The sequence below is a fragment of the Rhinoraja longicauda genome, chromosome 7 (assembly GCF_053455715.1).
Source record: "Rhinoraja longicauda isolate Sanriku21f chromosome 7, sRhiLon1.1, whole genome shotgun sequence".
Taxonomy (NCBI): Eukaryota; Metazoa; Chordata; class Chondrichthyes; order Rajiformes; family Arhynchobatidae; genus Rhinoraja; species Rhinoraja longicauda.
In genome coordinates, this window is record NC_135959.1 from 759,625 (window position 1) to 776,419 (window position 16,795).

Sequence of the window (16,795 nt, forward strand, 5' to 3'; positions counted from 1 at the left end):
AATCTGAGGGGTAACTTTTCCACACAGAGGGTGGTGGGTGTATGGAACAAGCTGCCAGAGGAGGTAGTTGAGGCTGGGACTATCCCAACGTTTAAGAAACGGTTGGACAGGTACATGGATAGGACAGGTTTGGAGGGACATGGGCCAAACGCAGGTAGGTGGGACTAGTGTAGCTGGGGCACGTTGGGCTGAAGGGCCGGTCTCCACGCTGTGACACCCTCGTAACTCTCTGCGCGGCGCCAGGCCCGACGATGCGTGGAGCTGCCTTACCTGTGCCCAGTGGTTCTGGAACACCATGAGGCAGGTCTCTGGGTCGGCAGTGACGGGGATGGGCTGCCCTGTGGGGCGGCTGGCCTTGCTCCCCGTGTGTCTCGGATTCAGCTTGTTCAGCCAGCTCATCCTCGCCTCAAGCAGCGGGCACTGGGCGGGCACGGGGGGAGGGCAGGCGTGAAATGTGAGGGGGGAAGGGGGGAGGCAGAGGGGGTGGAGGTTGGGGAGAGGTGGGGGGAGGCAGAGGGGGTGAAGGTTGGGGATAGGAGGGGAGGGGGGAGCGGTGGGAGAGGGGAGGGGGGGGGGTGGGTGGGGCGTGACTCCTTCTATCCGGCGAGCTTCGTCCCGGCAGCCGGTATCATCCCGTCTGTAGGTGCCTAGGCTCCATGTTGCCTCAGTCTCGCTGCACTGCTGGAGGCAATGGAGAGGAAAGGGTTAACAAGAGTAGGGCAGAGTGCGTGAGATGCGCAGGTCATCACAGGTCACAGTGGTGCACTGGTCCTCCCTGAGTTAAACACGGACCTCCCACATCGCCCTGCAACCTCCTCACAAACCCACAGCAGCACATGGCTGCTGAATATGTCGGATGGAGAGAATACAATCACTCCACTTGCCAGTCTGAAACTCCAGTACACAGTGACATGCCCCCCGAGACCCCCTGTAACCGACACGCTCCCCGAGACCACCTGTAACCAACACGCTCCCCAAGACCCCCTGTAACCAACACGCTCCCCGAGACCCCCTGTAACTGACACACTCCCCGAGACCCCCTGTAACCCACCACTCCCCGAGACCCCCTGTAACTCACACTCCCCGAGACCCCCTGTAACTCACACGCTCCCCGAGACCCCCTGTAACCCACACACTCCCCGAGACCCCCTGTAACTCACACACTCCCCGAGACCCCCTGTGACCAACACGCTCCCCGAGACCCCCTGTAACCAACACGCTCCCCGAGACCCCCTGTAACTCACACACTCCCCGAAACCCCCTGTAACCAACACACTCCCCGAGACCCCCTGTAACTGACACACTCCCCGAGACCCCCTGTAACCCACCACTCCCCGAGTCCCCCTGTAACCAACACACTCCCCGAGACCCCCTGTAACTGACACACTCCCCGAGACCCCCTGTAACCAACACACTCCCCGAGACCCCCTGTAATCAACACGCTCCCCGAGACCCCCTGTAACTAACACACTCCCCGAGACCCCCTGTAACCAACACGCTCCCCGAGACCCCCTGTAACCAACATACTCCCCGAGACCCCTGTAAATACTGACACATCTAGGATTGACCATAAAAGTCACTCTCACACACACACACACACACACACACTCACACACACACACACACACACACACACACACACACACACACAACATGGAGTTTCCCAACAATCATATATAGACGTTCACAAGTCACAGAGGCAATATTAGGCCGTTCGGCCCATCGAGTCTACTCCGCCATTCAATCACAGCTGATCTATCCTCCTCTCTCAACCCCATTCTCCTGCCTTCTCCCCGTAACCGTTGGCACCCGCACTAATCAAGAATCCGTCAATCTCCCCCGCGGAAATACCCAATGACTTGGCAAATATCCGGGAAAAGGCAGGAAACAGTGCTCCAGGGAGGTCCCTGTTCCCAGGAAGCAACGACCTGTTTGAGAGGCCAGAGTTTGATAAATGGAAGGAAGGAATTCTAACAAAAGCCTGACATTCATTCCTCATCCCTGGATTAGGGGCCCAGCAGTTGTAACCTGTAACCTCACGCATAATTAGCAGCTGCTGCAAGGGGCATCTCTGTCAGTGCCATGGGTCACACGCACTCACACAGACATACATGCACGCACACACACACACACTCATCTACACACACACGCTCATCTGCATGCACACACACGCATGCACACACACTCATCTGCCCACACACACATGCATACACACAAATGCACTCATCTACATGCACACACACGTATGCACACACACGCACTCATCTGCACACACATGCACTTAGATGCACACAGGCATGCATACACACACATAGGCACTCACCTGCATGCACACACACGCATACACATACATGCACACATCTGCACACACACGCATTCAGATACACACGCACTCACTTACATGCACACACATGCATGCACGCACACAAATGCACTCATCTACACACACACACTCACATGCATGCACAGGCACTCACCTGGACACACACATGCATGCACACATATGCATGCGCACACACACTCACCTGCGCACACACACACATGCATGCACCCACACACAAATAAATCACACAATCCCTTGCTCAGCGCATACACATACTGTCGGTTACACATATTTACCACCCCTGCATATTCACACAAACACATACAAACGTACACACACAATCCCTTGCTCCTTATGTGCACATGAACGCATACACATGTGCAGAAAATTATCGACACGCACCCACATACATGTAAAATAATATCCTTGCCCCTCACATGCAAATATACAGTAATACGCACAAACCACGTGCAGAAATACAGTAACGTACACACACAATGTGTGTGTTTATGTGTGTAAGTGTTATGTGTGTGTTTTACTGGTTGTGTGCATAACTGTGTGTTTGTGGGTACACACACAATAACACACACACACAGTAACACACACACACACACACACACAGTAACACACACAGTAACACACACACACAAACACAGTAACACACACACACAGTAACACACACACACACAGTAACACACACACACACACAGTAACACAAACACACACAGTAACACACACACACAGTAACACACACACACACAGTAACACACACACACACAGTAACACACACACAGTAACACACACACACAGTAACACACACACACACACAGTAACACACACAGTAACACAAACACACACAGTAACACACACACACAGTAACACAAACACACACAGTAACACAAACACACACAGTAACACACACAGAGTAACACAAGCACACAGTAACACAAACACACACAGTAACACACACACACAGTAACACACACACAGTAACACACACAGTGACACTCACACACACAGTAACACACACCTACAAACACACACAGTAACACAAACACACACAGTAACACACACACACAGTAACACACACACACACAGTAACACACACACAGTAACACAAACACATGCAGTAACACAAGCACACAGTAACACAAGCACACACAGTAACACAAACACACAGTAACACACACCTGCAAACACACACAGTAACACACACACAGTAACACACACACAGTAACACAAACACACACATGTGCAAACACACACTCACATCTACAAACAGTCACACACACACATCTACAAAAGCGCAGTAACTCACAGAGATGTCACCTTGCACCACGGCACACCCACAATGAAACACAGAAGTCATTTGCCTCACAATACACATTAGCACAGAACACTGAGAGCAGAGCACACACACACCCACAATGATTGCTCCAGGCACACACACAGTGATTGCCGCAGACACACACACAGTGATTGCTAGACAGACACACACACACACAGTGATTGCTACAGACACACACACACACACACACAGTGATTGCTACCTACAAACACACACATACATACACACACACACACACACACACAGAGTAATTGCCACATACTCTGTGACACACCCATGTGTGAACAACTCACAGCCGGTGCTGAGCTGAGCTGGGCTGGGCTGAGTCGAGGCAGGGCTGGGCCAGCTCTCACTGACAGCAGCGTGGCGTGACGGTGTGGGGAACAGGGCCAGCTGACGGCACTTTGGCGCCAGGCTACCTCCTGCCTCTGCACGAGCGGGCGGCCAGCGTGGAGAGCAGGGGCACATTCACACGGCAGCCCAGCACACACGACTGCCACAGCTCGTGAATGGTGTGACCAGCGGTGGTAATGTTCAGTGCACACGTCATCCTCTGCCACAGCTACAACTGCTCGCATTCCCTCTCCTCCCCGTACTCTCCCTCCGGAACCAATGTCTCTCCTGAGCACCATTTAACCCACTCCTGCCCACTCTGGTGCCAACCAGCACCTCAGTCCGTCCACTCCCAACCTACACTGAACAGAACAATCAGATAACCCCTCTCCTCAGACCCCGACTCTCAATAAATAATTCCCGCAGAGCCACAGCGTTTCCTGATGATAATTGTTTCTTCGCAAGGCGACATACTTTCGTGAAAGCCTTCGGCACGAGTCAGACCCAGTGGGAGAATGAATGCCTTTCCATCGAGGGTGTGCGCTGATGTGTGACATACAATCATTCCTCTCTGATTCTTCCCACTCTCTGACACATTTACAGGGAAGGCTGTTCGGGTAAATCATACGTCTTCGTGGCAGGAATACTTGAGCAGAGGCGTGTGGGAAGATGGGGCCAGTTATCTAGCTCCTTCCCTGCACCAGTTAGTGTTAGTGTAGAGCTGAAGCTAACAATCTGGCAGCGGCCACCGCCCCACACCACCGCACCCCTCTCCCCCTCCAGCCATTCCTCTCCCCTTCCCTCCTTCTCTGCCCTCCCTCCATGACTTGATACTCCCAAATTCCCTCTCCCTCCCTCTCTCCAACCCTTCCACCTCCCTCCTTCTCTCCCCCAATTGATGCTCCTAAACCCCTCTCCCTCTCTCCCTCCTTCCCCGAGCTGATGCTCCTAATCTCCTCTCCCTCCCTGTACATCATCTCAACTCTGCTTCCCACCCCCTCATCCGTGGCGTCCGCACCCCGACCCTCGGGAAACAGCATCCGCAGCAATTCCCCATGGATTTATTATAGACTCTCTCATGTTTATCACAGCCTGGTTTGGCAACTGTCACCTATCCATGTTCTCCACAGATGCTGCCTGACCCGCTGAGTTACTCCAGCACTCTGTGAAACATCACCTGTCCATGTTCTCCACAGATGCTGCCTGACCCGCTGAGTTACTCCAGCACTCTGTGAAACGTCACCTATCCATGTTCTCCACAGATGCTGCCTGACCCACTTTTCTATGTCCTTGTTTGTAAAGCAGCTTCTGCAGTTCCCTGTGCTACATTCCTCCTCCTCTGTCTTTCCTCGTTCACTTTCTCCATAGAGCGGTCCCTGCGTCTCTGCCCGTGACTGCACACACGCACCACTAGCCGAGACACAACCCTCTCCCGACGTCCCTCCCTCACCAATGAATGCCTGAAATACACCTGGAGTCACAGAGACAGACAGCACAGAGAACGACAGAAGCTGTACTCGCTGGAGTTTAGAAGAATGAGGGGGGACCTCATTGAAACGTACAGAATAGTGAGCGGCCTGGATAGAGTGGATGTGGAGAGGATGTTTCCATTAGTGGGAGAGTCTAGGACCAGAGGGCACAGCCTCAGAATTAGAAGACGTTGTTTTAGGAAAGAGATGAGGAGAAATTTCTTTAGTCAGAGGGTGGTGAATCTGTGGGATTCTTTGCCACAGACGGCGGTGGAGGCTACAAGTCAGTGGGGATATTTAAGGCAGAGATAGATAAATTTCTTGATTAGTTCGGGTGTCAGAGGTTATGGGGAGAAAGCAGGTGAATGGAGTTGGGAGGGAGAGATAGAATAGCCCTGATTGAATGGTGGAGTAGACTTGATGGGCCGAATGGCTTAATTCTACTCCTATCACTTATGATCTTATGTTCTTCGGCCATGGCGAGCACGTTAGCATCCTGCGTTGGTCCCACTTGCCTGCATCTCACCCATATCCCGCTAAACCCCCCCTATCCAGTACAGCGAATGCAGCGCCGGAGACTCGGGTTCCATCCCGACTACGGGCGCTGTCTGTACGGAGTTTGCACGTTCTCCCCCTGACCTGCGTGGGTTTTCTCCGAGATCTTCGGTTTCCTCCCACACTCCAAAGACGTGCAAGTTTGTAGGTTAATTGGCTTGGTAAATGGAAAAATTGTCCCTAATGGGTGTAGGATAGTGTTAGTGTGCGGGGATCGCTGGTCGGCGCGGTCCCGGTGGGCCGAAGGGCCTGTTTCCGCGCTGTATCTCTAAACTAAAATGGCTTTTTAAAGTCAGGATATCTTTTAAAAGTCACACCCGCTTCTATACCTTCCTCTGGCAGCTCGTTCCAGATACAGACCACCCACTCAGTGAGAATGTTGCCCTCTGAGCTCCCTCTTAAATCTCCCCCCTCTCACCTTAAACCTGTGCCCTCTAGTTTTAGAATCCTCTATCTTGGGGAGAAAAGGGTTTCTGGGGTGGTGAAACAGCAAAGCTGTGGGAGAGTGGGAAGGGCAGGGACAGAGTGGGGTTAGGGTGCCGGCTGTGGGTGCCGGCTGTGGGTGCCGGCTGTGGGTGCCGGCTGTGGGTGCCGGCTGTGAGTTTCACATCCCAGTGCGACATTGGAGACATAAGGTGGGAATGGGAATGTGGGAGAGTGACAGAGTGAAGCCTGTTCCCCGAGGATCAGGGGTCACAGGTTCAACGTGAAGGGGGAAAGATTCAATAGGAACCTGTGGGGTCACTTTTTGAGTGAAAAAGTTACCCCTCAGCATCTCTGCAGAGAAGGAATGGGTGACGTTTTGGGTCGAGACCCTTCCTCAGTCTGACCCGCTGAGTTACTCCAGCATTTTGTGTCTAGCTTCCTGTACAGCTCTCTGACTGAAATTGCAGGCAGGGAGGAGAGGAATTCCAAAAGCAGATGAGCCAGTGATAGTCTGCAAACAGATATCTGCAGCCACCAGTGCACGAGCTTTGCCAAATATTGTCAGCAATTGACCTAACGAGCTGCTTCCTCTCGATGTCGGTTCACTGGTGCTGAACACTGAATGCTACGAGAACGTGTGCTGCTGCTGTGTCTCACGTCTCCCAGGGGGTGACATGACCGAGATGGAGGTGATTAGGAGAGGCATAAATAGGGTAGGGATGCAGAACCTGTTCCCACAGGTCGGGATATCAAACACCATGGGCGGCACGGTGGCGCAGCGGTAGAGTTGCTGCCTTACAGCGAATGCAGCGCCGGAGACCCGGGTTCCATCCCCACTACGGAGTTTGTACGTTCTCCCCGTGACTAGGGTTGCCAACTGTCCCGTATTAGCCGGGACATCCCGTATTTTGGGCTAAATTGGTTTGTCCCGTACGGGACCGCCCTTGTCCCATATTAGTAGGGTTGCCAACTTCTTCACTCCCAAATATGGGTTAATGGGTGACGTCACCGCCCCGCGCCCCACGTGACCTCACCCAGCCAGCGGCCACGTGCTCCCGCTCCACTAACAGCGGTCACCTGGGCCGGGAGGCGGGTTGTTACGCAACCCCCGTTAGGCAGCGCCCGGGCCTCCGGACCTAGGTAGACACAAAATGCTAGAGTAACTCAGCGGGTCAGACTGAAGAAGGGTCTCGACCTGAAACGTCACCCATTCCTTCTCTCCAGAGATGCTGCCTGACCCGCTGAGTTACTCCAGCATTTTGTGTCTACCTTCAATTTAAACCAGCATCTGCATTTTTTTGTCCTCCGGACCTAGACTGCCCGGAGCTAAAATGTCGGAAACCTAGAGTGTCGGGACCTAAACTGTCGGGAACTCGGCACCTACAGCGTCGGGGCCTACAGCGCCCCCGGGCCTAATACCAGGGGGCGCTATAGGCCTGGACTCTGTAGGCCCCAACACTGTGGGCCCCGACACCGTGGGCCCCGACACTGCGGGCCCCGACACTGTAGGCTCCAACACTATGGGGCCCCGACACTGTGGGCCCCAACACTGTGGGCCCCAATACTTTGCACCCGACATTCTAGGTTTCCGCCATTTTAGCTCTGGACAGTCTAGGTCCTGTCTCCTGAGGCCCGGGCGCCGCCTAATGGAGGTTGCGTAGCAACCCGCCTCCCGGCCGCCATTAGTGGAGCGGGAGCACGTGGCCGCTGGGTGGGTGAAGTCACGTGTGGCGCGGGACGGTGACGTCACCTTGTCCCGTATTTGGGAGTGAGGAAGTTGGCAACCCTGCCGTGACCTGCGTGGGTTTTCTCCAAGATCTTCAGTTTCCTCCCACACTCCAAAGACGTGAAGGTTTGTAGGTTAAATGGCTTGGGTTTGTGTACGTGGTGCATGTGTAAAATTGTCCAGTCCCTAGTGTGTGTGTGGAGGATAGTGTTAGTGTGTGGGGATCGCTGGTCAGTGCGGACGCTCGGCCTCAGGGCCTGTTTCCGCACTGTATCTGTAAACTGAACTAAACCAGGTTTAAGGTGAGAAGAAGGAGATTTGAAGGAGATTTGAGGGGTGAGTTGTGTTTACACAGAGCGCGGTTGATATCTGGAACGTGATGCAGTGGAGTCAGATATGCTGAAGACAATAGACAATAGGTGCAGGAGGAGGCCATTTGGCCCTTCCAGCCAGCACCGCCATTCAATGTGATCATGGCTGATCATTCTCAATCAGTACCCCGTTCCTGCCTTCTCCCCATACCCCCTGACTCCGCTATCATTAAGAGCTCTATCTAGCTCTCTCTTGAAAGCATCCAGAGAATTGGCCTCCACTGCCTTCTGAGGCAGAGAATTCCAGAGAATTAAGAGATGTACACAAACGCTTAGTCAAAGTATAGAAACTGATGGTCCTCATGCAGGCAGAGGGGATAGAAGGTCAGTGTGGATGAATTGAGCCGAAGGGCCTGTTTCTTAAGGTCAGCGGTCACATAGCAGAAGTGTCCATGTCGCGGGGCTGGTGACTGGAAGTGTCCTGAGCTAATTCTGCTACCACCATCGTCCACTGTACAAGTGATGGCCCCCACTGATTGTCGCCGGAAGCTTGCGCCCTTTTCAGGACGGGCGATGACAGCGATGTAACATTTGAAACATTGATGATGGACACGAAAGAAAATGGGTACGGTGGGCCGAAGGGCCTGTTTCTAAAGGGCAGCATCTCGGGAGAGAAGGAATGGGTGACGTTTCGGGTCGAGACCCTTCTTCAGACTGATGTCAGGGGAGGGGGCAGGACTTTATCACCCCCATTCCTTCTCTCCTGAGATGCTGCCTGACCCGCTGAGTTACTCCAGCATTTTGTGTCTACCTTTAGCATGGATGAGGTGGGCCGAAGGGCCTGTTTCCGTGCTGTGCTGGGAGGCAGCGCGGTGTCTGCCTGCTACAGCACAGAGGTGACCTTGAAACAGCTCCAATGATACAGACACTGCCTCAGCAAATGTGGGTAATGAGGAGGCTGGTTCATAATTGATTTGTGCAATTACCTAGCACACTGCCAGCAACTCACAGTGCTGCCTTCATCACACAGAGGCAGGATCATAAGACCCATCTCACACAAGGTACAGAGACAGGATGTTTTTCATTTAAAGCCACAAAAGATATCATCTAGGTGCAGACACAGGGTGAAGGTCCCTCGACACCATCCCATCCCCCACCCCCACACACACTCACACACACACACACCTGGGGTCAGGTACAGAGTGAAGCTCCCTCTAAATGGTCCAGGAACGCTGAGGCCCTGTACAAGAAGGGCCAGAGCCGGCTGTACTGTTTGAGAAGGCTCCGCTCCTTCAACATCTGCAGTGAGATGCTGCAGATGTTCTACCAGTCGGTGGTGGGCAGGGCCATCTTCTCCGCTGCCATGTGCCAGGGGCAGCAGGGCGAAGGCCACGGACAACAACAGGATCAACAAACTCACCGGGAAGGCCGGCTCTGTCCTGGGGGTGGGGTTGGAGTTGGATTCACGGGAGGGGGTCTTGGAGGAGAGGATGCTCTTGAAACTGCGGAGCATCCTGGACAATACAGCTCACCCCCTCCATGACACACTGGTCAACCTGAGGAGCACCTTCAGCAACAGACTGGTCCCACCAAGATGCAGCACAGAACGCCACAGGAGATCCTTCTTCCCTGTGGCTATCAAACGGGACAACTCCTCCCCCTTCTGTCGTGGGGTAGACTGAGACTGAGACTGACCCTCCCCCCCCCCCCCCCCCCCCCCTCTCCCCAATCTTTACACACCCCCCAAGCCTCTCCACTCCTCATTTTGATTTCATGTTTTTCATGTATCTTGTGTTTTATGACTGTTGGCAGATCAATTTCCCTCCTGGGATCAATAAAGTTCTATCGTGTGGTATCGTATCACACTGTCCCAGGGTCAGACACAGAGTGAAGCTCACTCTACCCCACCCCGTCACACACTGCCCCCAGGGTCAGGCACTGCGTGAAGCTCACTCTACACCGTCACACTGCCCCAGGGTCAGGCACTGAGTGAAGCTCACACTACACCGTCCCATCACACTCTCCCCCCAGGGTCAGACACAGAGTGATGCTCACTCTACACCGTCACACACTGCCCCAGGGTCAGGCACTGAGTGAAGCTCACACTACACCGTCACACACTGTCCCAGGGTCAGACACAGAGTGAAGCTCACTCTACACCGTCCCATCACACTCTCCCCCCAGGGTCAGACACAGAGTGAAGCTCACTCTACACTGTCGCATCACACACTCCCCCAGGGTCAGGCACTGAGTGAAGCTCCCTCTACCCCACCCCGTCACACACTCCCCCAGGGTCAGACACAGAGTGACGCTCCCTCTACACCGTCACACACTCCCCCAGGGTCAGGCACTGAGTGAAGCTCACTCTACCCCACCCCGTCACACACTCCCCCAGGGTCAGACACAGAGTGAAGCTCACTCTACACCGTCACACACTGCCCCCAGGGTCAGGCACTGAGTGAAGCTCCCTCTACCCCACCACGCCACACACTCCCTCCAGGGTCAGACACAGAGTGAAGCTCACTCTACCCCACCCCGTCACACACTCCCCCAGGGTCAGACACAGAGTGACGCTCCCTCTACACCGTCCCGTCACACACTCTTCCCCCCAGGGTCAGATACACTAGTTCCATGGTCGGCGTGGACTCAGTAGGCCGAAAGGCGTGTTTCCGAATTATATCTCTAAACTAGTGAACGGGCGTGGAACACTAGGTCTACTGCCTAGTATACTGCCAATGAATGCCCTGACCGTGCTCTCCGCTTGAATCAGAGTGAACGGGAATCTATTTCAGGTGCTGAAGAGTTCTCATCGCAACCACACGCTCCGAATGTGCCCGGCAACTCAGCATATTGCAGCTTGCCGGGCAGCTACTCACATCCTGCTCATTCCCACCTCTCCCCTCTCCCATCGAAAGCACCAGAACTGTACCCCAGTGTTACACACACAGACCCGTCCCCACCAGTACTGCACCCCAGTGTCACACACAGACCCGTCCCCACCGGTACTGCAACCCCAGTGTCACACACAGACCCGTCCCCACCGGTACTGTACCCCAGTGTTACACACAGACCGGTCCCCCACCGGTACTGTACCCCAGTGTTACACACAGACCCGTCCCCCACCTGTACTGTACCCCAGTGTTACACACAGACCCGTCCCCACCAGTACTGTACCCCAGTGTTACACACAGACCCGTCCCCACCAGTACTGTACCCCAGTGTTACACACAGACCCCGTCCCCACCGGTACTGTACCCCAGTGTCACACACAGACCCGTCCCCACCGGTACTGTACCCCAGTGTTACACACAGACCCGTCCCCACCAGTACTGTACCCCAGTGTTACACACAGACCCCTCCCCCACCGGTACTGTACCCCAGTGTTACACACAGACCCCGTCCCCATCAGGACTCTGTCCCAACATACTCGGGCTGTAAAGGTTCAGTTTGGATGCTGCCCAGATCTGGGGAACAGGATCTATACTTGTGCTGCTGGGCATATTTCACAATCCGATATGGAAATGTCAGCTGGGCGTGGTTGCAATACCAGTGGTAGCATGTTACACAGCATGCCTCAACTCTGGTTCTGTTGCTAAGTTCAGTAGTTCATCAGGATCCAAACAGTTCCTAATTTATATATCGGTAAGGATCATCTTTTCTAAAACTTGTTTCCAACATATCTCCAATAGGAAGATGGATTATACGAAAATAGGTGGCGGGCAGGTAGTGTAGAGAAAGCAGGGACTCTGCAGAAGGACTTGGACAGGTAGGGAGAGTGGGCAGAGAGGTGGCAGCTGGAATGTAGTGGAGCAAAGTGTGGAGTCATGCAAATGGGGAGAAATCCAGAAATGGGAGGTGCAAAGGGACTTGGGAGTGTTGGTACAGGATTCCCATAACGTTAATCTGCAAGTCGAATCGGTAGTAACGAAAGCAAAGTTAATGCTAGCATTTATTTCAAGAGGGCTTGTATACAAAAACAGGGGGGTAATGCTGGGGCTGTACAAGGCCCTGGTCACAGGGGGGTAATGCTGGGGCTGTACTGGTCACAGGGGGGTAATGCTGGGGCTGTACAAGGCCCTGGTCACAGGGGGGTAATGCTGGGGCTGTACAAGGCCCTGGTCACAGGGGGGTAATGCTGGGGCTGTACAAGGCCCTGGTCACAGGGGGGTAATGCTGGGGCTGTACAAGGCCCTGGTCACAGGGGGGTAATGCTGGGGCTGTATAAGGCCCTGATCACAGGGGGGGGGGGGGGGGGGTAATGCTGGGGCTGTACAAGGCCCTGGTCACAGGGGTGTGTGTAATGCTGGGGCTGTACAAGGCCCTGGTCACAGGGGGGTAATGCTGGGGCTGTACAAGGCGCTGGTCACAGGGGGGTAATGCTGGGGCTGTATAAGGTGCTGGTCACAGGGGGGTAATGCTGGGGCTGTACAAGGCCCTGGTCACAGGGGGGGGGGGTAATGCTGGGGCTGTACAAGGCCCTGGTCACAGGGGGGTAATGCTGGGGCTGTACAAGGTGCTGGTCACAGGGGGGTAATGCTGGGGCTCTATAAGGTGCTGGTCACAGGGGGGTAATGCTGGGGCTGTACAAGGCCCTGGTCACAGGGGGGGGGGGGGGGGTAATGCTGGGGCTGTACAAGGCCCTGGTCACAGGGGGGTAATGCTGGGGCTGTACAAGGCGCTGGTCACAGGGGGGTAATGCTGGGGCTGTACAAGGCGCTGGTCACAGGGGGGCAATGCTGGGGCTGTATAAGGTGCTGGTCACAGGGGTGTGTGTGATGCTGGGGCTGTACAAGGCGCTGGTCGGGCCGCATTTGGAATATTGTGAGCAATTTTGGGCCCCGTATCTGAGGAAGGATGTGCTGGCTCTGGAGAGGGTCCAGAGGAGGTTTACAAGAATGATCCAGGAATGAGTGGGTTAACCTATGGTGAGCGTTTGTCGGCACTGGGCCTGTACTCGCTGGAGTTTAGAATAATGAGGGGGGACCTCATTGAAACGTACAGAATAGTGAGCGGCCGGGATAGAGTGGATGTGGAGAGGATGTTTCCACCAGTGGGAGAGTCTAGGACCAGAGGGCACAGCCTCAGAATTTGTACAGATATATGGACTGACAAAAGCATTTCAAAAAGATGGGCTTTGCATCATGTTCTGCACAGACATTGTGGGCCGAAGGACCAGTTTCGTGCTGTTCTGTTCCAGTGCAGCCACCATGTCTGTGTTCAATGTGTTGAATTAATTATTTTACACCTTGATTTTCACTGTACCACAGTATAAAGCATAGCCTATTTTCTAATGGAGAGAGGATTCAGAAATCAGACGTGCAAAGGGACTTGGGAGTGCTGATGCAGGATTCATAGAAAATAGGTGCAGGAGGAGGCCATTTGGCCCTTCGAGCCAGCACTGCAAATGTTGATTTGTAGGTAGAGTAGGTGGTAAGGAAGGCAAATGCAATGCTAACATTTATTTTGAGGGAACTGAAATGAAAAGCAAGGACATAACACTGAAGATTTACAAGGTACGGGTGAGGCCAGCATTGGGATATTGGGAGCAGTTTTGGGCCCCATATCAGAAGAAGGATGTGTTGGCATTGGAGAAGGTTTACGAGAATGATCCTGGGGACGATTGGGTTAATGTATGATGAGCGTTTGTGGGCACTGGGCCTGCACTCCCTGGAGTTTAGAAGGATGAGGGGGGACCTCATTGAAACGTACAGAATAGTGAGCGGCCTGGATAGAGTGGATGTGGAGAGGATGTTTCCACTAGTGGGAGAGTCTAGGACCAGAGGGCACAAGCCTCAGAATTTGTACAGATATGTGGACTGACAAAAGCATTTCAAAAAGACGGACTAGTGGGAGAGTCTAGAACCAGAGGGCACAGCCTCAGAATAAAAGGACGTACCTTCAGAAAGGAGATGAGGAGGAATTTCTTTTGTCAGAGGGTGGTGAATCTGTGGAATTCATCGCCACGGACGATGTGGAGGCCAAGTCATTGGCAATTTTAAAAGTGGAAATTGACAAGTTCTTGATTAGTACAGGGGTCAGGGGTTATGGGGAGAAGGCTGGAGAATGGGGTTGAGCGGGAAAAATAGATCTGCCATGGTTGAATGGCGGAGTAGACACAATGGGCTGAATGGCCTACATCTGCTTCTATGTCTTACGATCGATGGTCTTATGGCCTAAGAAACCAATAATAATCACTGCCCCTCCCAGAGTGCAGCACATCCTCAGTACTGCCCCCTGCCCCTCCCACAGTGCAGCACACCCTCAGTACTGCCCCCTGCCCCTCCCACAGTGCAGCACACCCTCAGTACTGCCCCTCCCCAGTGCAGCACACCCTCAGTACTGCCCCCTGCCCCTCCCACAGTGCAGCACACCCTCAGTACTGCCACTCCCCAGTGCAGCACACCCTCAGTACTGCCACTCCCACAGTGCAGCACACCCTCAGTACTGCCCCTCCCCAGTGCAGCACACCCTCAGTACTGCCCCCTGCCCCTCCCACAGTGCAGCACACCCTCAGTACTGCCACTCCACAGTGCAGCACACCCTCAGTACTGCCCCCTGCCCCTCCCACAGTGCAGCACACCCTCAGTACTGCCACTCCACAGTGCAGCACACCCTCAGTACTGCCCCCTGCCCCTCCCACAGTGCAGCACACCCTCAGTACTGCCACTCCCCAGTGCAGCACACCCTCAGTACTGCCCCCTGCCCCTCGCACAGTGCAGCACACCCTCAGTACTGCCACTCCCCAGTGCAGCACACCCTCAGTACTGCCCCCTGCCCCTCCCACAGTGCAGCACACCCTCAGTACTGCCACTCCACAGTGCAGCACACCCTCAGTACTGCCCCCTGCCACTCCCCAGTGCAGCACACCCTCAGTACTGCCCCTCCCCAGTATCGTAATTGAATTAATTATTTTTGATTAAACAAATATATATATTTAAAACATTGTGGCACTCCCACAGTGACGACATAAGGAATAGTACAAATAGGCCATTCGGCCCATCAAATCTACTCCGCCATTCCATCATGGGTGATCCATCTCTCCTCCTAACCCCATTCTCCTGCCTTCTCCCCATAACCCCTGACACCCGCACTGATCAACAATCTATCTATCTCTGCCTTAAAAATATCCACTGACTTGTGGCCTCCACAGCCGTCTGTGGCAAAGAATCCCACCCTCTTACTGAAGAAATTCCTCCTCATCTCCTTCCTAAAAGAACATCCTTTAATTCTGAGGCTGTGCCCTCTGGTCCTAGACTCTCCCACTAGTGGAAACATCCTCTCCAAATCCACTCTATCCAGGCAGCTCACTATTGTGTGTGTTTCAGTGAGGTCCCCCCTCATTCCTATAAACTCCAGCGAGTACAGGCCCAGTGCCGACAAACAGGTTAATTGACTAATTCCTGGATCATTCTTTGACGGGGTAGTGCTCCCACAGAGCTCTCTCTGTGACTGTAGTAACTGCTGACCATTACTGCCACAGCTCCATGGTCTGATCATAAACTAAAGCAAAGCCGTTGTCATGGCAGAGTCCAGGTAACACTACCCTGGCAGTGGGCAGAGGTACCCACTGCATCTCGCAGCTCACAGCCTGGGAGCGTTGTAGACACAGAGTGCTGGAGTAACTCAGCAGGTCAGGCAGCATCTCTGGAGAGAAGGAATGGGTGACGTTTCGGGTCGAGACCCTTCTTCAGATTGAAGAAGGAATGGGTGACGTTTCGGGTCGAGACCCTTCTTCAGACTCCAGTTACTGATACTACACTTCTTCAGACTGAAGAAGGGTCTCGACCCGAAACGTCACCCATTCCTTCTCTCCTGAGATGCTGCCTGACCTGCTGAGTTACTCCAGCATTTTGTGAATAAATACCTTCGATTTGTACCAGCATCTGCAGTTATTTTCTTATACTACTTGTTCAGACTGGTGTCAGGGGAGGGGGCGGGACAAAGATAGGATGTGGTCGGAGAGGATGAGAGGAGATCTTATCGAAACATATAAGATTATTATGGGGTTGGACACGTTAGAGGCAGGAAACATGTTCCCAATGTTGGGGGAGTCCAGAACCAGGGGCCACAGTTTAAGAATAAGGGGTAGGCCATTTAGAACTGAGATGAGGAAAAACTTTTTCAGTCGGAGAGTTGTGAATCTGTGGAATTCTCTGCCTCAGAGGGCAGTGGAGGCCAATTCTCTGAATGCATTCAAGAGAGAGCTGGATAGAGCTCTTAAAGATAGCGGAGTCAGTGGGTACGGGGAGAAGGCAGAACGGGGTACTGATTGAGAATGATCAGCCATGATCACATTGAATGGCG

At 53.6% G+C, this 16,795-nt stretch overlaps 1 protein-coding gene across 4 annotated transcripts in view; it reads right to left on the reverse strand.

Annotated features, from left to right (window-relative positions):
* fhip1b (FHF complex subunit HOOK interacting protein 1B) overlaps nt 1-16,795 on the reverse strand; it is an 88,148-nt gene that overhangs the window by 47,108 nt on the left and 24,245 nt on the right. For 2 of the 4 annotated variants that reach the window (XM_078401931.1, XM_078401928.1), the window contains exon 2: nt 271-681. In XM_078401931.1, coding sequence (XP_078258057.1) covers nt 271-399 — 129 coding nt within the window. In that variant the 5' untranslated portion in view covers nt 400-681. Of the gene's footprint in view, nt 1-270; nt 682-3,964; nt 4,028-16,795 lie in introns of those variants that run through there. The other 2 variants (XM_078401930.1, XM_078401929.1) reach the window with 2 other exon arrangements.